The sequence below is a fragment of the Myotis lucifugus genome, unplaced genomic scaffold, assembly GCF_000147115.1.
Source record: "Myotis lucifugus unplaced genomic scaffold, Myoluc2.0 scaffold_19, whole genome shotgun sequence".
Taxonomy (NCBI): Eukaryota; Metazoa; Chordata; class Mammalia; order Chiroptera; family Vespertilionidae; genus Myotis; species Myotis lucifugus.
The window spans coordinates 11,729,626-11,751,856 of record NW_005871067.1 but is presented as its reverse complement, the minus strand read 5'-3'; the positions used below and the strand labels follow the sequence as shown (position 1 = coordinate 11,751,856).

The 22,231-nt window shown below is 47.1% G+C and overlaps 1 protein-coding gene across 1 annotated transcript; it reads left to right on the top strand.

The window, feature by feature from the left end:
* The first annotated feature begins 389 nt into the window (after positions 1 to 389).
* ARHGEF4 (Rho guanine nucleotide exchange factor 4) lies at positions 390 to 21,770 on the top strand. Its single transcript, XM_023751304.1, is given in 16 exon segments — positions 390 to 593; positions 1,801 to 1,871; positions 2,855 to 3,074; positions 5,130 to 5,309; positions 6,512 to 6,543; positions 6,545 to 6,662; positions 6,726 to 6,759; positions 6,762 to 6,908; positions 8,416 to 8,644; positions 9,008 to 9,137; positions 19,123 to 19,281; positions 20,052 to 20,224; positions 20,226 to 20,293; positions 20,976 to 21,053; positions 21,650 to 21,744; positions 21,747 to 21,770. Coding segments are annotated over 16 exon segments (1,962 nt in total).
* Positions 21,771 to 22,231: the final 461 nt, after the last annotated feature.

Genomic DNA, 22,231 nt, shown 5'->3' with positions numbered 1-22,231 from the left:
CAAAACCCCTGGCCCATCCCCACAGCCCAAGTCACCACAGCCACCATTCCTGCGCTTGGCAGTCTGGATTCCCTGAGCCATCCCACCGAATCGCCAAGGTCAAATATCTGCACTCGCCTGAGTCCGCTTGACCCTGACAGCCCACTCCGCCTCGGTGCTGGGTTCTGTCGGGGCTGGGCACCCTGGCACGCACAAGCCGGCTGCGCAGAAGCCGGTCTGAGTGCACCGCGGCTCCGCCCCCGCGGTCCCCGCGGTCCCGGCCCTGCTGCTGTCCCTGCTCCTGGGGTTCTCTGGGCGGGCGCGGTCCCCGCGCTCCTGGTCCTGCTGCTGTCCCTGCTCCTGGGGTTCTCTGGGCGGGCGCTCAACTGGAGAGTCGGAGAGTTGGCGCTATGGCCAGGGTGCCCCAGACCCCGGCACCGCCCCGCGGCCCCAGGAAGCGCCCTGCGTGCTGTGCTGTGCTGCAACTTGCCACCAGGCGCTCAACGTGTGGTGGTCTTCGCCGTGCTGGCGCTCCTCGTCCTCATAAACGTCGTGCTGGTGTTCCTGCTGGCCTTCTGCTGACCGCCAAGGCCAGGCGACCCGGGCTTCTCCTGGTGAGTGGCGCCTCCATTGCCCACCCTCCGCGCCCCGCATCTCCCCTAGCCCCATCTAGCTGTATAGGCCCACTCCCAACGCAGTGACCCGAGGTGGTGAAGCTATAGCCCAGCAAGCCCCAAACAGATGCCGCTTGTGGAGGGTGCCCCTGCCTGCCTGGGAGTATGGTGACACATGTGTCATGGGTCCTTCCGTCTGTCATCTGTAGTGTGTGTGTGTGTGTGTGTGTGTGTGTGTGTGTGTATGACTAAAATGCGCACCTCTGTGGGTGACTGGAGATCCGTATGTAGCTGTGGCCTTGGCTGCTGTGGTTGTCTGAAAACTGCTTATGTGACTGAAGTATGAGCGGAACTGGACATGCATTTCTGTGTAGGTTTAAGAGATGTCTGTGGAAGATGAGTGGGCTCTTCTTCACATGTTACCAGCTTTTCCCATTTTCGGTCTTAAGTGGTCTCAGCGTGCCCCAACCCACTACAGGCAGAGCCCCCACCCCTTGTAGGAGGCACTCTGAACAGCCCTCAGCCCTGGCTGCTCAAAGGCCTGCCAAATTGCATTCCTAGATTGTCCATTGCAATCCTACCTCAGCCTGCACATGTGAGAGGAGGAGATGGGGCAGGGTGGGAAGGATGGTGGGTGGTCATCAAGGGGCACTTTGAGGCAGAGCCTGCTTTCCCTAGGCCTATCAAAATCTCAGGGGCACAGGAGGAGATCCTGCCCCTTGTCACTCCTTGTCTCAGTCTTAAACTTGTTCTTCCACTAGGACAGTCCCCTACCTGCCACACATAAACATCCTATACCTCAGAGCCAGCTTCTACCCACTGCCAGCCCAAGAGTAAGCCTAATCCTCCCCCTCAGCCTGCCGGGGTCATCTTGGCTTCCGTGCAGCTGCACCTTGAATAGAGTGGCCAGGAAGGGCCTCTGCCCAGAACCCCACCCTGCTTAGGCCCAGGTAGCCTCTAGGCTCTCCTGAAGGTAGAACGCTTCTCAGAGCAGGCAGAACTACATTGTCTTGGTGACATCACATACACAGTTAATGCCATTGCTATAATTCAACAGAATGCCTCCCATTGTGGATCTACACAAGAGCTTTGTGACCCATGTGGAGCACATTTTTACTGTAGGCATCCATGGGGACTGAGGCACAGGGACATCAAGGGAGTTGCTTCAGGCTGAGTGTCTACCAGATGCCTCTTGTGCTGGAACAAGAAAGTGACAAAGGTGACCAACCCCTCCAACACCACCACCATCAAGGGCTTTCAGGTGATTGGGAAGTACAGGTATAGGGGCATGTCTAAGAAAGTGTATAGGCATCCTGGTCTCTCTCAGAAGCCCTGTGTCTCTGCTATACCTGTGCCCTTTCCCACAGCTATGTAGGAAACCACCTGTGCAGAATTGTGCCTCTCTGTAAGGGCTGGCAGAATAAAACAGGGGAGGAGGCACTGGGCCATATAAGAGGGGCTTTAGCTCAGGGCTCACTTGAAGGAAGCTGGGGCAGGGGCAGATGCCTGATCTGGTTAATATCAGGCAGAAACAACCTAGGAAGGGAAACTGTGTAGCTGGACTGTGTTGGGTGTGTCAGCATTACTTCCTCCTGCCTGGGCTCCAGCAGTGAGGGCAGCCTGAATGCTGTCCTGGAGACTTATATGTGCAGTTGTTGCGAACTGAGGATAGAAAGAATCTACAACCTCTTCTCAGGAGATCAAAGTGTAGCATGTACTAGTGAGCATGTGAATATGTGCTGGTAGGTGCATTCCAGGGGCTATGCAGCAAGAGGGAGTCTTAGAGCACCCACTTCTCCAGGATCAAAACTACAAAGCTTAAGCAAAAAGTTCTGTTACCTGCTGGATCCAAACCTCAGTTTATCCAAGAAGTTCCATTGTCTCAGTAACTCATCACTCAAAACATACAAATCTTCATAATGCACATATGTGCCTATGGTCACACAGGCTCTGTCATAATGCTCATGCTTGCTGATGGTCACACGCTCTCTGTCCTGATGCTCACGCTCATCTGTGCCCTCTGTCCTATTGCTCAACTCACTAGTGGTCAAACATGCCCTCTATTCTGATATTACGCATCCATAGTCACATGGACCCTCAGTCCTGATGCTTAAGTCACTTGTGGTCACACATACCCTCTGTTCTGATGCTCATACTAACCCATGGTCATTGCCCCTGAATGGGGACATTAACCTGCAGCCTGCATTCTCATTGGTTCATATAGACCACCTTTGAGTACTCTGCTTCTTTTTTGTCCTCAGGCCAGACCCCCAGGCCTGGTGTGGTGGCCTGCTTGTGTACATTGTGCACTGCAAGTTGCCCCATCAAGTGCCTGCACCCTACATGCAGCAGGCTGGCTCTTCTCATGTGGCCTCGCTGAATCCTCTTATCTTACCCTGTCTCTATTGCAGTCAGGAGCTCTTGATCCTGGGGCCAGGCATCTCTGCAGAAGAAGGGCCTATAATAAGTATTTTTAGCTGGGTAAGTGCAATGGTCCTTTAAGGAGACTTGCAGCCTCCCAGGAATAGCCCAGTGCTCTGTGCCCTGGGTCCCTGGGTGGGCCTCAGGACTCTGCCACCCATGAGAGGCTGCTGCATGTGAGAGCAGGTGTACACATAGTCTCTGAATTATTCTCAGGAGTGGTTTCATCAGAGTTTGGAGCAGGTTTTACTCTCAGAAATCATGAAGAACTGGTGGTTTCTGAATGGGCTTGCTCAGGCCCTATTTGGAGTAAAGGCCCAATCTGAGTGGCCTCCCATACCTAGGTGGCCTGCCCACCCCTCACCCTACCCATTTGGGGCATGGTAAACACTTGTTAGACAGCAACTGGACTCAGGTGAAGACCTACACATTCCTGCTCGGACATGTTTAGCTCCCATTTCTATGTGAGGATGAGCATGCACACTGCCTGGGAGCCCCCAGGGAAGACTTCATTGGGCCTGAAGCCAAGGGGTAACTCAACCCCAGGAGGGTAGAGCAGCAGCTGAGTTCACAGGGCATGTATGGTGAGTCCCAAAGCCTCGATTTTTTTTTTTTAATACTCAACTGAGGATATGTTCATTTATTTTAGAGAGAGAGGAAAGCCGAGGAGAGAAGGGGAGGGGAGGGAAGGGGAGGGGAGGGGAGGGGAGGGGAGGGGAGGGGAGGGGAAGGGAGGGAAGTGAGGGAGAGAGAGAGAGAAATATTGATGTGAGAAACATGGATCAGTTGCCTCTTGTTGCCCTGACTGGGGACTGAACCTGCAACCTAGGTAGTGCTCTGAGAATTGAACTTGCAACCTTTTGGAGTATGGGATGATGCTCCAACCAACTGAGCCAACTGGCCAGGGCAAGGTCTTAACTTCTTAGCCAAAGAGCCAGCCCATGACTGTGAAAACCAGAGCCACACTTGGTCCCAACAGAGAGGGGCATGGACCTCACCTCCCATGCAATCCTTAGAACATACCTCCTCTTGCCCTAAGTTCCCAGAGACATTCATTATTCAAGGAGCAGAAACTGGACCCACATTCCAGGAAAACAGGTGTCAGCTCAATGGCAAATGGAGCTGGGAGCACAAGGGTTGCCTGCATTTCTAGGTGAGGTCCATGCACACCTTCTGGACCTCCTGATGTGAGGTCAATGACCATGCAGGAAGATAGCTTCACACCAATTATTGCAGCAGATGGAAATTAATACACAGAGTGTTAGCCATATATAAAGTGTCTGACTCATTAACCAACTGCACAAGAACAATCTTGAAGTATCTATTGCAGAGGGAGCAATATGTACCTATCTTTCCTAGACCTAGGGAATAAAGGAAAGAGGTTGGAACAATTAGAACTGAAAATTCTGTGGGTGTAGGACCTAGAACTCTGAGGAGGGTTGCTGCTCAGCTGGTATTGATGGGGGGTGGGGGTGGCGAGGAGGGGAATGCCATGAGACTGGTTCTGCAAGTGTTCAAAAAACACTGCAAATGGGATCCAGCTGCTGCAATGTCTGGGCACCGCTATACCTGGGTGAAGCAGCATTGTTGCTTGTAGGTGACCTGACAGGTACTGCAAGTCCACAAGAACACAGCAGGAGGGGGCAGCTTTTTGGTCCCCTCCAATGTCACATTAGGAGAACCTAACAGGGAATAGCTGGCACAGCAGAAATGCAGTTTGAAGTGTCCTAGCCCCAGTATCACAGAGCAGAGATGACAGATGAAGCTGAGAGACAATAGTTTAACCACTGGCCCAATCGAGATGGGAGGCAGGTGTGTCCTATACAAGGACATGCTCGACTTTCAGATTCTGTGGCTCACCAAGATCCTAGTGGTCAAGTTCACTTCAGTCTGCATCATGAGCCCTGCCAGTCTAGACATGCCTAGGGCATAGCCCTGGCCCCCAAAGAGTAGCTGGCTCGAGGGAGGCTCCATCCCCTCCTCTGTGATATGAGTCAGGATCTCCTCTTCCCAGGGCTGCTGAGGGGTGGGGTGCAGAGGGCAGGAGCACCCTGCCCCATGAGGTCCATGGCAGCCTTACTCCACTGATCTGCCTGTCCATGGTTCTCTCCACAGCTCATCAGCAATGGCAGTGTGGTCTGTGCTGAAGCACTCTGGGACCATGTCACCATGGATAACCAGGAACTGGGCTTCAAAGCTGGGGATGCCATTGAAGTAATGGATGCCACCAACAGAGAGTGGTGGTAGGGCCATGTCACTGATGGGGAGGGCTGGTTTCCAGCTAGCTTCGTGTGGGTATGGCACCGGCCTGAGCTTCTCCAAAGCCCATAAAGAGCCAACTGACTGCTCAGAAACTCAAGCCTGAAACTGCTCTAGTGTTGGACATGGACTTCCCATTCACAGCTGTGGATTGGGTGGGTGGGGGTCATGAAGAACAGTCCACCCTCCAGCAGAGCTGTCACTAACTCCAACCCCCTTCTCCCACCCCTCCCTCCAGGGGGCCCTCAGTAGCCAGAGAGGAATAGGTCAGAAATGAAGGTGTGTGGATCCCTCCAAGGGGAACCTGCATGTCAGAACACCACCACAAACAACTGGGTTTACCAAGCATTTATTAAGCACCGTGCAGGACATTCACCTGGATCCTCTTACTTATAACTTTCACAACAGCCCTGCAAGCTGAACACTTCACTTACACCTGAGGCATGGACAAGTTAAGTCCTTAGCCCAATAGTTCACAGGGAAGGACCCAGATTCTCCCTAAGGAAGCCTTTAGTCTCTAAGGAAGGAATCCAGGTGCAGACTCCAAAAGGCCAGCAGAGGGCAGTAGGGAGGGGAGATCCTAGGCCCTGGAATTCAGTTTGTCATCCCTGCCCAGATTTCAGTGGTTGGCAAACTGCGGCTCTCGAGCCACATGCGGCTCTTTGGCCCCTTGAGTGTGGCTCTTCCACAAAATACCGATTTCTGCGCATGGGCCACGAAGTTTCAATCGCACTGTACGTGCGCGCCCGCACGTGGTATTTTGTGGAAGAGCCACACTCAAGGGACCAAAGAGCCGCATGTGGCTCGCGAGCCACCGTTTGCCGACCACTGCCCTAGATCAACTGTCTGTGCTGTACTCCAAGCCTTTCCTAGTTATGGGTCAGAGAGCCAACAAGGCCACATCACCATCCACTTCTCTCCTGGTCTCTACAGATAAAGAGCCCAGTATGAGCAAGCACGGTTCAGAAACTGTAGTGGGCAATCCTTTATTCCAAGCCCTGTGTCCAGCACAAGCCAAATGTAAGCAGAGCACCTTCGGAGGAGACATGGTCTCAGATGTCACTGACAACTGCAATGGTCATCGGACCTGTAGTCCCCCTGTCCAGATGAGCACTGTTCGAGGGTGGTGGGAGCTTGTCCCTGTGTGCCCTAACAGCTCTCAGAGCCCGTTACTACACAGCCGCAGGCATGCGAGGCATCGACCCTTGCTTGGCACTGACCGGCCGCCTTGCCTGCAGCTGTGGGTGAACCAGGATGAGCCCTGGGACAAGGGCAGGCAATGGTGGAGCTGAGGCTCGAAGTAGCAGCAGGAACCAGATGCACACAGTCATCAACGAGATCCTCAGCAGGGAGTGGGACTATATCAAGCACTTACGGGATAGCTGCGAGGTGAGGGCCTCTGCGGTGCGGGTGGGGTTGAGGAGGGACCTGACCGCTGGACCCTGTCCCCAGGGCTACATCAGGCAGTGTCACAAACGCACCAACATGTCAGTGAGGAGCAGCTACGCACCATCTTTGGGAACATCGAGGACATCTACGGGTGCCATAAGGCCTTCGTGAAGGCACTGGAGCAGAAGTTCAACACGGAGTGCCCCCATCTGAGCGAGCTGGGTGCCTGCTTCCTAGAGCACATGAGCACACCTGCATCTGGCCCTGCCCACCCACCTGTGCTGGAGGCTCCTCTGCCTGCCTGCTGCCCCGGCCCACCTGCCTGCTCAGAAGTTGCCCTGCAGGCTAAAGGCCGGGCAACATGTTACTCTTTTCCAGGAATCTTCTAGGTTCCACTCCCTCACCTGCCCAAATGCCCTCATCCTTCAACATTGTTTTAGAAGTGTCCCTAGTTCTGTGGGAGATTAAGTCAGAGAAGGCTCCTTGGAGCAGGGGGCTTGGGATCAGCCCCAGGATTTCCTTGGGCCAGAGTAGAGGGCAGGAGTAGGATGGGCTGCCTCTTGAGCATCCTGTGGGCTGTTCATAGCAAATTTTGGAGTTCTTCATACAGTGAGCAAATTTATGTGTCTTTTACAGTGTTTATTTACACTCCAAATGCCAACTGGCATTTAGCCAAGGTTCACTGGACTGGTTAGATGGACTCCTTCCTTCTGGCCTTGTCTGATAGGGAAAGCACAAGTTTTATCTATCTCCTATGAAAGTTGTTGGGGTGAGCAGAGGATGTCAAGTCCAGCCCATTGGGGACAATGTGGGTTCCTTCCTGGTTATTACCTGTAGGGGGTTGGAAGACCCTGCCAACCTCTCTCCAATGGCAGGAGAACTGGGAAGGGAGACCTTGGTCTGTCCATGCACAGGAGTAGATTGGGTCTAAGCACTAGAGTGAGTATGGGATCGGGGTCCAGTTATTCAGCAGGCAGTGTTGTGACTAGAGGGATAGGAACAAGCAATTTATTAACATCACCTAGTGTGAGTATCACAGCAACCCATCACCAGCCAGCAGCTGTTATCCTCTTTGCTCACCTAAGTCCATGATGTCATAGGTCACTACATGGCAGACCTAGCCTTTCTCTGGCTCCAGGTAGATGAGGCTTAAAAAAAAAAAAAAAGGGGAAAGAAAGAGGCCAGAACTTTTGTGAGGAAGAAGCAGGGCACTGGGCTGAGAATGAAAACTCAGGTGGCACAGCCATGGACTGACATCCATTTAATCTTTCCCTCCCTCCCTCCCTCCTTCCCTCCCTCCCTCTCTCCCTCCCTCCCTCCTTCCCTCCTTCCCACCCTCCTTCCCTCGCTCCCTCCTTCCGTCCCTGCTTCCCTCTCTCCCTCCCTCCCTTCCTTCCTCCTCCTCTTTCTTCCTCTCTCACCCTCTCTCTCTCCTTTTTGGCCTTCCTTATTAGCATCCTTGATTTCATCCAAAAAATATATGTATTTTTACTGTATGTCAGTCAAAGTTATATGCTGAGGGTCCTGCTGAGAAAGCCTGATGGTGACAGGGATAGTACATGCTAGAGTTTTCAGAGGTTGTGTCCCTGGGCATGACGCACCATAGCTTGGGCCAATACTACTGTAGAGCTTGGGCCCCCTGAGTGCAGCTCCTGAAGGAAATGCAGAGGCTCCCACTCCCTTCCTCCCAACACATGTTAGGTGCCTGCTGGAGAGACAACCACCCTAACTTCCAGTTGTGCTCCACAGCAAGCAAACTTCCAGATTTACTCAGAGTATTCCAACAACCATCCCAACGCATGCATGGAGCTCTCCTGGCTCACCAAGCTCAGCCAGTACATGTATTTCCGTGAGGCCTGCTGGCTGCTGCAAAAGATGACTGACATCTCCCTCAATAGCTTCCTGCTGATCCCAGTGCAGAAGATCTGCAAGTACCCACTGCAGTTGGCCAAGCTGCTCAAGTATACCCACCCCCAGCACAGGTAGGAGGCTGCTGAGGGAGAAAGGACAGCCAGGGGGCTCCTCACACCCTGGGTCAGCCAGTTTGTTGAGTACTCCTGGTGAGCTGGGCACTACTATAGATACTGGGGTGACAACACAGAGTAAAACCATCCCTGCTCTCACAAGCTATTGTTGAGATGAGGGAAGAGGACAGAAATAGGATATTACATGCTGCCCTGTGTGGCACTTATGGAGAAGGTGGGGGTATGCATTGACAGGTGAAGGAATTGACAGGCCAGTGGCACAGCCCCAGAGGGAAGCAGCTCCACATGTGGTTCCAGGAGGCTCCCAGCGCTTCTCTGCTCTCCACCTCTCAGCCCTCTTCCATTTCTGTTCTTCCTCAGGTATTTCAAGGATGTGGAAGCTGCTTTACATGCCATGAAGGATGTGGCCCAGCTAATCAACGAATGGAAATGGAGACTTGAAAACATCAACAAGATTACTCAGGGGCAGAGCTCCATAGAGGACTGGGAGGTGAGTGCCCGACACTCCAGAAAATACTATGGGACTTGACCACTTCTTTTAAAATCATACTTCTGAAAAATCCAGGAGGGAGCTGGGGCAAGGAGCTATGCTCCTGGAACTAGCAAACAAGAGCTGGTAGCAGGAAATCCACTCACATGAGCTCTGGGCCTCAGTCCCTTAGTGCTGCCACCTAAAGCAGGCCTGGTGGCCTCTTTCCTGGAGAAGAGTGTGTGGGAGCTGACTCACATTACACAGCCACAAGAGATTAAGTATGATGCTGCTCCCAAAGTGCAGCCAGCCAGCCCAGCAAGAGGGAGCTGTCCCTCTGCCCTCAGGGGACAGGCCAGATCCCCAAGTGTGGGGATTCCCAACAGAGGGTGCAGGCCTGCCAGAGCATCACCACAGATGGATCACTATGAATCCGAGCGTCCTGGTTCTTTTTTTCTGGCTTGCACATTCCACTTGTATCTGCCAATCTTGTCTTCTAAGGCAGCATGGAGGTCTGAACTAATGGTGACATTTCAGTCCTCCAAGAGGCATTCCTTTTTTTTTTTTTTTTTAATTGAATGTATTGCAGTGACACTGGTTAACAAAATTATACAGGTTTCAGGTGCACACTTCTACAACACATCAACTGTACATTGTATTGTGTTCACCTCCCCAAGTCAGGTATCCATCCATCACCATGTATCTCCTGTACGCTCCTCCACGTCCCTCCATCCCTCCTCTGCTGGGCAATCACCACAAATGTCTGTGTCCATGAGTTTTTCCTTTTTTTCTCTTTTTTTGCTCAATCCTTCTACTTTCCCTGCAGCCCCCATCCCAACAGCTGTCAGACTGCTCTTTATGAGTCTGTCATTATTTTGCTTGTTAGCTCATTATGTTCATTAGATTCCACATAAAAGTGAAATCATACAGTACTTGTTGTCTCTCATTGGCCTATTTCACTTAGTATAATGCTCTCCAGGTCCGTTCATGCTGCCACTAAGGGTAAGGCTTCCTTCTTTATTTATTTATTTGTTTTTTAACAGCCAAGTAGTATTCTATGTGTAAATGTATCACACCTTTTTTATCCACTTATCTACTGATGGAAACCGGTTGCTTCCAAATCTTGGCTATGTAAATAATGCTGAATGAACACAGGAGTGCATATATTCTTTCGAATTAGTGTTTCTGGTTTCTTTGGATAAATTCCCAGAAGTGGAATCAGTGGGTCATAAGGCAGTTCCTTTTTTTTTTTTTTTTTTGAGGTAACTCCATACTGCTTTCCACAATGGTTGTACCAATATGCATTCCCACCAACAGTGCACCAGGGTTCCATTTTCTCCACATCCACACCAACACTTGTTGATTTATTGATGATAGTCATTCTGACAGGCATCAGGTGATATTTCATTGTAGTTTTAATTTATATTACAGATTAGTGTCATTGAGCATCTTTTCATATGCCTGTTTGGCCATTTGTATGTCCTTTCCAGAGAAGTGTCTATTCAGGTCCTTTGCACATTTTTTTAATTGGAGGGCTTGGGGGTTTTTTTGGTATTGAGTTTTTATTTTGGATATTAATCCTTTATCACATGTAAATTGGCAAATATGTTCTCCCATCCAGAGGGCTGGCTTTTCATTTTGTTCGTTTACTTTGCTGTACAAAAACTTTTTAGTTTGATGTTGTCCCCTTAATTTTTTCCTTTGTTTCCCTTGCTCGAGATTGCTACAAGAAATGGCCGAGATTTTACTGCCTGTTTCCTTCTAGGAGTTTTATGATTTCGAGTCTAACATTTAAGTCTTTAATCCATTTTGAGTTTATTCTTGTGTATGGTATAAGAAGGTACTCTAGTTTTACTTTTTTGAACAAATTATCCCAACACTAATTATTGAATACATTATCTTTACCCATTGTATTATTTGCCTCCTATGTCAAATATTAATTAAGAATAAAGGCTTGGGTTTGCTTCTGGGCTCTCTATTCTGTTCTACTGATATGTCTATTTTTTGCCAGTACCATGTTGTTATGATTACTATGGCTTTGTAGTATAGTTTGACATCAGGTAGCATTATTCCTCCAACTTTGTTCTTTTTTCTCAACATTGCTGTGACTATTCAGGTCTTTTGTGTTTCCATATAAATTTTAGTTCTAGTTCTGTGAAATACCAAGATAAGCCACTGGTATCTTCATAGCTGAATCTATAGATTGCTTTGGATAGGTAGTATGGACATTTTAATGATGTTAATATTTCCCTTCCATGAACATGGTATATGCTTCCACTTACTTGTATCTTTCATTTCTTTCTTCATTGTCTTCTAATAATTTTGCAAGTACAAGTCTTTTACATCCTTGGTTAAATTTATAACCAGGTATTTTATTCTTTTTGAAGCAATTGTGAATGGAATTGTTTTCTTAGTTTCCCTTTCTGATATTATTGGTGTAAAAATGAAACTCATTTCTGGGTATTTATTTTGTATTCCCCTGCTTTACTAAATTCTTTTATCAGTTCTAGTTTTTTGGTGGAATCTTTAGGGTTTTCTATATACAGTATCATGTTATCTGCAAATAATGGCAGTTTTACTTATTTCCAATTTGGTTGTCTTTTATTTCTTCTTCTTATTTGATTGTTGTAGTTAAGACTTCCAGCACTATATTGAATTAGAGTGGTGAAAGCAGACATCCCTGTCTTTTTCCTGATCTTAAGGGAGCCAGTTGTAGTTTTTGCCCACTGAATATGATGTTGGTTATGGGTTGGTCACATACGGCCTTTATATGTTGCAGTATGTTCCCTCTACTTCCACTTTGCTGAGAGTTTTTATCATAAATAGGTGCTGGATTTTATCAAATATTTTTCTACATCTATTGATATAATTAGGTTTTTATCCTTCATCTTATTTATGTGGTCTATCATGCTTATTGATTTACAGATATTGTACCAACCTTGCATCCCCAGAATAAATCCTATTTGATCATGGTGTATGATCTTTTTAATGTTTTACTGGAACCAGTTTGCTAAAATTTTGTTGAGGATTTTAATATCTATGTTCATCAGGGATATTGGCCTATAATTCTTTCCTTGTAGTGCCTTTATATGGTTTTGGAATCACGATGATGCTGGCCTCATAAAATAAGCTTGGAAGTCTTGCCTCCTCTTGAATTATTGTAATAGTTGGAGAAGGATTGATGTTACTTCTTTTCTGAATGTTTGGAAAAATTTACCTGTGAAGCCATCCAGTTCAGGACTTGTATTGGGAGTTTTAGGTTACTGCTTCAATTACTGTCTATTCAGATTCTCCGATTCTTTCTTATTCGGTGTTGGAAAATTGTATTTTCCTAGGAGGTTTTTCCTTTTGTCCAGATTGTTCAATTGTTGGCATACAGTTGTTCAGATTTTCTTACAATTCTTTGTATTTTTAAAAAAATTATTCTAAAGAGATAAAAGGGAGAGAAACATTATTGCTCCAACTATACATTCATTGGTTAATTCTTGCCCTGACCATGGATCAAATCCACAACTTGGTACACTGGGACAACACTCCCAACTAATTTAACTACCTGGTCAGGGCCCTTTGTATTTCTTTGGTGTCAGTTGTTACTTTTCTTTCATTTCTGATTTTTGGGGTCCTCTCTTTTTTCCTCGGTAAGTCTGGTTAAAGGCTTGTCGATCAAGCCCTGGCCAGGTTGGCTCAGTGTTTAGAGTATTGGCTTGTGGACCAAAGGGTCACTGGTTTGATTCCCGGTCAAGGACATGTACCTGTGTTGCAGGTTTGATCCCTGGGAGCAGCCAGGACTTGTGCGGGAGAAAACCAATCGATGTGTCTCTCTTTCCCTCCCTCCCTTGCACTTCCTCTAAAATAGATTCTCAGTCCCTTGCTCTCTTCTTCTTCTTGCGGATGTTGTTATGCTTCTTGTTTTCCCAATGGTCCCTTAAACTATTCTTTTTTAAAAAATATATTTTATTGATTTTTTACAGAGAGGAAGGGAGAGGGATAGAGAGTTAGAAACATCGATGAGAGAGAAACATCGATCAGATGCCTCCTGCACACTCACTACTGGGGATTTGCCCGCAACCAAGGTACATGCCCTTGACCGGAATCGAACCTGGGACCCTTGAGTCCACAGGCCGACGCTCTATCCACTGAGCCAAACCGGTTAGGGCTATTCTTTTTTTATTTGAAAAAATACCTTTAGGTGAGGATTAACAACAACAACAAAAAGGCTTGTCAATCTTGTTTATCTTTCGAACAAACCTTCTCTTGGTTTTATTGATCTTTTGTATATTTTTTAGACTATTTTTTTATTCGTGCTTGGATCTTTATCATTTCCTTCCTTCTACTCACTTTGGGCTTTTTTCACTGTTTCCCATAAATACTGGATTATTGTATTCTCATTTTCATTTGTTTCAAAGTATCTTTTGATTTCTTCTTTGATTTCATTAACTCACTCATTGTTTAAGAACATGTTATTTACCTCCATGTCTTTGTGTGTTTTTCAGATTTTTCTTGTAATTGCTTTCTAGGTTCATAGCCTTATGGTCAGAAAAGATGCTTGATCTGATTTGAACCTTTTTAAATTTACTGAGACTTGTTTTGTATCCTATCATGTGGTCTATCCTAGAAAATGTTTCATGTACATTTTAAAAGAATGTGTGTGTGTGTGTGTGTGTATATATATATATATGTATATGTGTGTATATATATATATATATATATACACATACATATATATATATATATATATATATATATATATATATATATGTATGTATATTCTACTGCTTTGGGTGAAATGCTCTGAAGATTTCAATTAAATTTGACCGATCTAATGTGCTATTTGAAGCCACAATCCATTCCCTACTATGACTGTTGATCTCTCCATTTATATCCATTAAGATTTGCTTTACATATTTAGGTGCTCCTATGTTGGGTGCATAAATGTTTACCAGGGTTATATCCTCTTGTTAGATTTCTCTCTTTATCATTATGCATTGTCCTTCTTTGTCTCTTATTATACCAATTTAAAGACTCTTTTGTCTGATATATGTGTTACCCCAGCTTTTTTTTTATTTTGCATTTTCATTTGCATGAAATATTTTTCCATCTTTTTACTTTTAGTCTACATTTTTCATTCTGAAGTGGGTCTTTTGTAGACAGCATATATATGGGTTTTGTTTTCTTATCCATTCAGGTACACTATGTTGTTGTGTGTTTTTTTATTGGAGCACTTATACCACTTACATTTAAAGTGATTATTGATAGATATGTATTTATTGTTATTTTTTTTACTAAGTTGTTGGGTTTTCTCTTATTATTATTATTTTTTTTAGAGAAACATCGATCAGCTGCCTCTTGCACATCTACTGGGGATGTGCCCGCAACCCAGGTACATGCCCTTGACCGGAATCGAACCTGGGACCTTTCAGTCCGCAGGCCGACGCTCTATCCACTGAGCCAAACCGGTTTCGGCTGTTGTGTGTTTTTTTATTGGAGCACTTATACCACTTACATTTAAAGTGATTATTGATAGATATGTATTTATTGTTATTTTTTTTACTAAGTTGTTGGGTTTTCTCTTATTATTATTATTTTTTTATTATTAAATCTTTATTGTTCAGATTACATTTGTTCCTTTTTTTCCCCCCCATAACTCCCCTCCTCCCAGTTCCCGCCCCACTCTCCGCCCTCACTCCCCACCCACTGTCCTCATCCATAGGTGCACGATTTTTGTCCAGTCTCTTCCCGCATCTCCCATTCCCCTTCCCCCCCCCCAAGAATAGTCAGTCCATTCCCTTTCTATGTCCCTGATTCATTATAATCACCAGTTCATTCTGTACATCAGATTATTTATTCACTTGATTCTTAGATTCACTTGTTGATAGATGCATGTTTGTTCACAATTTGTATCTTTACCTTTTTCTTCTTCTTCCTCTTCTTACAGGATACCTTTCAGCATTTCGTATAATACTGGTTTGGTGATGATGAACTCCTTTAGCTTTTCCTTATCTGTGAAGCTCTTTATCTGACCTTCAATTCTGAATGATAGCTTTGCTGGATAAAGTAATCTTGGTTGTAGGTTCTTGGTATTCAGCACTTTGAATATTTCTTGCCATTCCCTTCTGGCCTGCAAAGTTTCTGTTGAGAAATCAGCTGACAGTCATATGGGTATTCCCTTGTAGGTAACTGACTGTCTTTCTCTTGCTGCTTTTAAGATTCTCTCTTTGTCTTTTGCTCTTGGCATTTTAATTATGATGTGTCTTGGTGTGGTCCTCTTTGGATTCCTTTTGTTTGGGGTTCTCTGCAGTTCTTGGACCTGTAAGTCCATTTCTTTCACCAGGTGGGGAAAGTTTTCTGCCATTATTTCTTCAAATAGGTTTTCAATATCTTGCTGTCTCTCATCTTCTGGCACCCCTATAATTCTGATATTAGTGCGCTTGAAGCTGTCCCAGAGGCTCCTTACACTATCTTCGTATTTTCGGATTCTTTTTTCATTTTGCTTTTCCGGTTGGGTGTTTTTTGCTTCTTCGCATTTCAAATCTTTGGCTTGATTCTTGTGCTCCTCTGGTCTGCTATTGGGTATAATATTCTTTATTTCAGTCCGTGTATGCTTAATTTCTAGTTGGTTCTTTATCATAGCATCGAGGGTCTCATTAGTTTTCGTGAGGCTCTCCTCAAGTTTATTGCAAGCCCTCAAAATTGTGTTTTTTAGCTCTATATCCTCCATTTCTGTCAATTTTTTTTGTCTCCGCATTTTTTATGCTTTCTTGGTGCACCCCCTTGTGGTCTTTGTGCGCAGTCTTGTTCTAGTTAAGCCTTGATTGTTGTAGTTAATACTAGAGGGATTTGACCAACAGGCCGACTGGCTGTGAGAATCAGCTGTGGGAAAACTTCTGTCCTCTGGGGAGGTGCTAATCTAGCCTTTGCCTGAGGCGATCCGACAAATGGCTCTGCGCAGGGCTTGGGCGAGGCGGGATCAACAGGGCGGGCGGAGGGAGCAGTTATGGCTGCTCTCAGTCCCGTTCCCAGAGGCTTTGCTTCTCAGAACCCTGGCAACCGCTGCAAACCTCGGAGAGAAAGCTGCCCTCACGTTCCAACTGATGCTAGACAATCCCACTTCTCCCGTTTGAGTCTGAGTCCCTAGAGACTCGCCCAGATCTGGAGCTCAGAGTCTGAGACTCCCTCCTGATTGAAAACGACAACCGCGCCCTCAGCCACCAGCCCGCTTTGCGCGCGCACCTCCGCACCTTTAAATTTTCCACACTGCGCCTCCTCTGAGCCTCGGTATGCTGTTGTCTTTCCTTCTAGTTGAAGAGTCTCTCCTCAGCCAGCCTCCCTGTGGTTCTGGGTTATGTCCGTTCCGTCTTTTAGTTGTATTTTTGAAGTAGTTGTTTGCGGCAGCAGTCTCCGGTGTTTACCTATGCCGCCATCTTGGTGGTATCTCCTTATTATTTTTTCTTTATTGATTAAGGTATTACATATGTTCTTATCCCCTATTGCCCCCCCCCATGTCTGCACCCATTGGTTATGCTTATATGCATGCATACAAGTCCTTGGTTGATCTCTCCCCCACCCTCCCCTACCTTCCCTCTGAGGTTTGAGCATCTGCTCCATGCTTCTCTGTCTCTGGATCTGTTTTTGTTCATCAGTTTATGTTGTTCATTATAATCCACAAATGAGTGAGATCATGTGATATTTATCTTTCTCTGACTGACTTCTTTCGCTTAGCATAGTGCTCTCCAGCGCCATCCAAGCTGTTGCAAATGGTAGGAGTTCCTTCCTTTTTACAGCAGCATAGTATTCCATTGTGTAGATGCACCATGGTTTTTTAATCCACTCATCTGCTGAAGGGCATTTAGGCTGTTTCTAAATCTTAGCTATTGTAATTGTGCTGCTATGAACATAGGGGTGCATATATCCTTTCTGATTGGTGTTTCTAGTTTCTTGGGATATATTCCCAGAAGTGGGATCACTGGATCAAATGGGAGTTCCATCTTTAGGGGGTTTTTCTGAGGGAACTCCATTCTGTTCTCCACAGTGGCTGCACCAGTCTGCATTCCCACCAGCAGTGCACGAGTGTTCCTTTTCTCCACATCCTCACCAGCACTTGTCATTTGTTGATTTGTTGATGATAACCATTCTGACAGGTGTGAGATGATACCTCATTGTTGTTTTGATTTGCATGTCTCGGAGGATTAGTGAGTTTGAGCATGTTTTCATATGTCTCTTGGCCTTCTGTATGTCCTCTTTCAAAAAGTATCTATTTAGGTCCGTTGCCCATTTTTTTTATTGGGTTGTTTATCTTCCTTTTGTTAAGTTGTATGAGTTCCTTGTAAATGTTGGAGATTAAACCCTTATTGGAGATAACATTGGCAAATATGTTCTCCCATGCAGTAGGCTTTCTTGTTGTTTTGTTGATGGTTTCTTTTGCTGTGCAGAGCTCTTTATTTTGATGTAGTCCCATTTGTCTATTTTCTCTTTAGTTTCCATTGTCCTGGGAGCTGTATCAGTGAAGATACTGCTTCAGCATATGTCTGAGATTTTGCTGCCTGTGGATACTCTTATTATTTTTTTAATTCTCACCTGAGAATATGACTTTTATTGATTTTAGAGAGAGAGAAGAAGGGAAGAAGGGTAAGGGGGAGAGAGGGGGGAAGGGGGGAGAGAGAGAGAGAGAGAGAGAGAGAGAGAGAGAGAGAAACATCAATGTGAGAGAAACATCTATCAGTTGTCTCCTATATGTGTGTATGTGCCTGCGACTGAACCAAGAACCTTGGGTGTACAGAATGACACTCCAACCAACTGAGCCATCCAGCCAAGGGCTGCTTCTTCTTCTTGATGCAGGCACTTTCACGTTTCTTGTAATACTGGTTTGGAGGTAAGAAATTCTTTAGCTTTTTCTCGTCTGGGAAGCCCTTAATTTCTCCTTCAATATTAAATGATAGCCTTGCTGACTAATGCAGTCTTGGCTGTAGTTCCTTACTTTTCTTCACTTTGACTATTTCATGCTAATCCCTTCCAGTGTAAAATGTTTCTGTTGAGAAATCAGCTGACAGTCTTATGGGAGCACCTCGTAACTGTCTCTTACTGCTTTTAAGATTCTCTTTGTCTTTAATGTTTGCCATTTTAGTTACGTCTTGGTGTAGGCCTCTTTGGATCCCTCTTGTTTGGGGTTCTGTGCACTTACTGGACTTGTATCTTTTTTCTTCACCAGGTTAAGGAAGTTTTGGTCATTATTTCTTCAAATCGATTCTCAATCCCTTGCTCTCTCTCTTCTTCTGGTACCCCTATCACAAGGATGTTATGCCTCATGTATTCCCAACGGTCCCTTAACCTATTCTTTTTTAAATTTTTGCTGCTCTGATTGGGTATTTTTTGTCTTCCTTGTGTTGAAAATCGCTGATTCAATCCTCTGCTTCATCCAACCTGTATTTCTTCCAGTGTATTCAGTTCTGGTATTGTATTCTTCATTTCTGATTGGTCTTTTTTTTTATGGTTTATCTTTTTCCATGCTTTGAGCAACCTGTAACCATTAGTCTGAACTCTTTATCTGATAAATTGTCTCCCTCTGTTTCATTTAGCTATTTTTCTGGAGATTTCCTTGTTCTTTAATTTGGGGCCTGTTTCTTTGTCTTCCCAGTTTAGCTGCCTTTGTTTGTTTTGTACTAGATAGATTTGTTATGACTCCCAGTCTTCATGGGGTGGCCTTTACATAGTAGGTGTTCTGTGGGGTTCAGGGGTGCAGTGTTCTTGACACCTGACCTGGGTGGTCCAGGACTGTTCCTTGTATCGGTTATGTGGGCCCTCCTGTGGTAATTGTGTCTTGAGTGCTGTTGACTTATTTGTGCATGGCATTGACCTGAGGCTCAAGCCTGATCACAGCATGTGAGTCGCTCTGCAGGTGCTGACCACATGAAGTGAAATTTGCCTCTACAGTGTCTGGTACCTACCAATATCTCTCTGTGGATATGCTGCTTATGAAGCTTATTGGGTACTGCTCTGATGTTGTCTGAAGCTCGTGGCTCTCTTTGCGGTCTCTCACGGGGAAGATCTCCTGGCCAGGAGCTCCGAACTCATCTACTCAGGGAAGCTGATTCGAGTTACACAGCCACAAGCCAAGAGCCAGCAGAGGATGTTTTTTCTCTTTGACCACCAACTCATCTACTGTAAGAAGGTACAGTAAGAAGGTCTCTCTTTCCTGCTCGACAGCCTATTTAGAGCAGAAATGGAGAAAGTGAAGCTAAGGGCTAGAAGCAACTGCCCAGAGAAAAGATGACACAAACAGGGCACCTTTTTTCCCAGAGCCTTGAGTATGGCAGGCCCTTCCCTGGTCTTGCCCTTAGGGCCAGGATGACGGTGGGAGAGTGAGTAGCCCAGGGACTATGGGGTGGCCCTCGCAGCCTGACCAGGGCCCGGTACTATAAGAACACCCTCCTCTCTGAACAAAACCCAGTTTCCCCTCCCTAGCCCTGGAGTCTTCTGCTCCAGTAGCTTCCCTACCTCCTCTGTGCTGCTAGCTCTACTTCTCTTTTAAAACATTGCCTAAGTAACTCTATCCAGAAGCCCTCCTGACAACTGACTTGGCCCAGGTATACCTGGTGCTCTTCTCTGCTGTGGTATGGACCCTGGCTCACTATTTGTATCCATGGCTGCTTGCCCACAAAACTACAGGTGCCTTTAAAGACCCTCAGGCTAGCCAATAACTTAACTGAAGGAGTGAGGCTCTTCATCATAGATTTGGCACATAATTGGGGGCTGTACTAGGCTCACTATGCCCTTGTGAGCTTATCCTCTGCTAGGGAGGTAGGTGTGTGGCCCACCAGCCCTTCCAGTTACAGGGCAGTGAGTGACACAGGGTCTTAGAGATAGTCAGGAGAGCAGTTCAAAGTATGGGGAGGGATCCAACAAGCAGGCTGGGCTGGCAGCTCACGGTGCCTCTGGCAGGACCTTCTACACCAGGATGTGCTGTATTATAAGGGCTGAGTGGAAATGGATAGCTTAGAGGTAGTGGATCTAGAGTACTGGAAGGATAAAGACCTCCACATGAGCATCAAGAATGCCTTCCAGCTGCACTATGGAACCATGGGAGAGAGCTACCTGCTGTGTGCCAGGAAGCCTGCAGAAGCAGTGCTGGCTCAAAGCCTTTGCCAGGGAGAGGGAGCAGGTGTGGCTGGACCAGAAGACAGGTGAAATACCCGCTCTCAACTTTGCTGCACTGCAAGGGCCCACCAGGCCTCCTTACCCTGGAATGCAAGGTCAGGACAACTGTTGACTGGGACTGCATGTCTCATAGACCAAGGGTCTCAGGGTTTGGTGAGGCTCCAGGGTCTCTTGATTTCAGCCCCAGGGAATGGTTCTGCTGGCCTTTTGTGGGGGGAGGGGTTGCTTCCAACACACGTACACTCAAGTGTGCTCAGTTGCAGGGATAACACTGGAGTGGGAGGTGGGACTGACCTCCAGAAGCCTGTCCCATCCCCATATGAGCAGGGTATCTCCCCACCACATTCCCCTCCTGTCCATGTGCCCCTTGTCCTCATACTCAGCAGTGACCAGATTGACTCTTGGCTTGGGAAAAGCCTCTGGTGAAAGATGGGGTAGGGCAAGGGGAGAATGTGGGGAGGGCTCTGAGAAGGGCACCAGGAGGAGCACCTTGGCTCTGTCTGGAGCCAAGGCCAGCTGGCTGAGCAGGACAGTCCCTGCAGCATGGTGAGCCCTGTGCACTGTAGAGCGAGTATGGTACACAGAGGGCTGCTCCATGGCCAGGAAGCATAGGACAAAAGGACTGTGGGCAGGGGAGGAGGGGAAAGTAGAAGAGCAGCAAAGTCCTGGCAGGGAAGCAGGCATCTCATTTGTGCCCCTCGCTCCCAGGCTTCTCCATCACTAAGCTGCAAAGGGAGCAAGCCATGCTGAATGCCAGCAAGCAGCAGGCACCTGGGAAGCCCAAAGGTAAGCAGGTGGTAGTCCCATATCCACTTTAGCAGCCTAGTCCTGATCAAACCCTTCTCTGACCCCCAAGGCAAAGTGAGCTAGCACCTAGGTCCTCAGTTACCCATTGCCCTTTGCAGGTGTTTGTTCCCAAAGGTTGGTGATAAGGGGTCACCACTGATGAAACTTATGTCAGTATGCATTTGGAATTCTTGCTCTCTATCACCTCAGACAACCCTGCCCCCAAGCAATACCATTAGTAATAGTGACAGTGCTCACTTCCCCAGGCCTGCTTTGTGGCAGTCATCCTCACAGCCACCTTACATCCCCATTCCCACAGAGGCACTGAAACTGCCTTGCACAGAGCCTATGCCATGGAGAAGCTCCAGGGCCTCACACCTTCCAGGTCCCTTAGCCCTCATCTCTGCACACTACAAGAGGGTGGCTCAGGCTCCTGGGTGTAGTAACCCCACTGGAAGCAAGTTCCCTACCATGGGAGTCTGAGGCAGAGCCTTGGGACAGGTCCCATGCTACCACCCCACAGCAGAGGATGCCATTCTGCCCTGTACTAATGACTCTCTAGGCACTTATATAACCCCTTCTGTCTCCTTACCCAGCCCTCAGACAGCCCTACTATCTGATGCACCAAGAGCACCTGACATTGCTAACCAGCCTGCCCCAGCAACAGGTCTTGGTGCTGGAAGAGCCCAAGTAGAAGCCATCCACCTTCTGGTATAGCATTAGCGGCTGGCGCCCTTCCCCAAGTGAGCCTATTCCCCACCAACAGCACTGTCTTGGCCTGCTCTGCCAGCTAGTCTCCAGTTTTCCCTCCCCAAGGTTCACCCATGGCTTCCGGCCCTCCTCTGCCTACTCTGCAAACTGGAAGTGAGCAGGGCTGAGCAAGGAAATGGCTTGGTGTCACCAGTTCGTACCAGGCTCTGCACCTATTCTTGGTTCTTCCTCACTACTGATGCACTACATACACAAGCTGGAGGGGCAGGAGCCCCACAGCACAGGAACCTCCCGCCACCCTCCCTACCTTTGTGGGGCCTCCTGGAAACTACAGCTGAGAACCATCAGCAAGATGGACATGTGTAAAAGGACTGACTACTTTAGACTCTCTTCTTCATACATCTAATCATACCTCCTCCTGTTTTCTCTGGGCAGGAGGAGACTGTCTGCCTTCCACCACTTGGAAA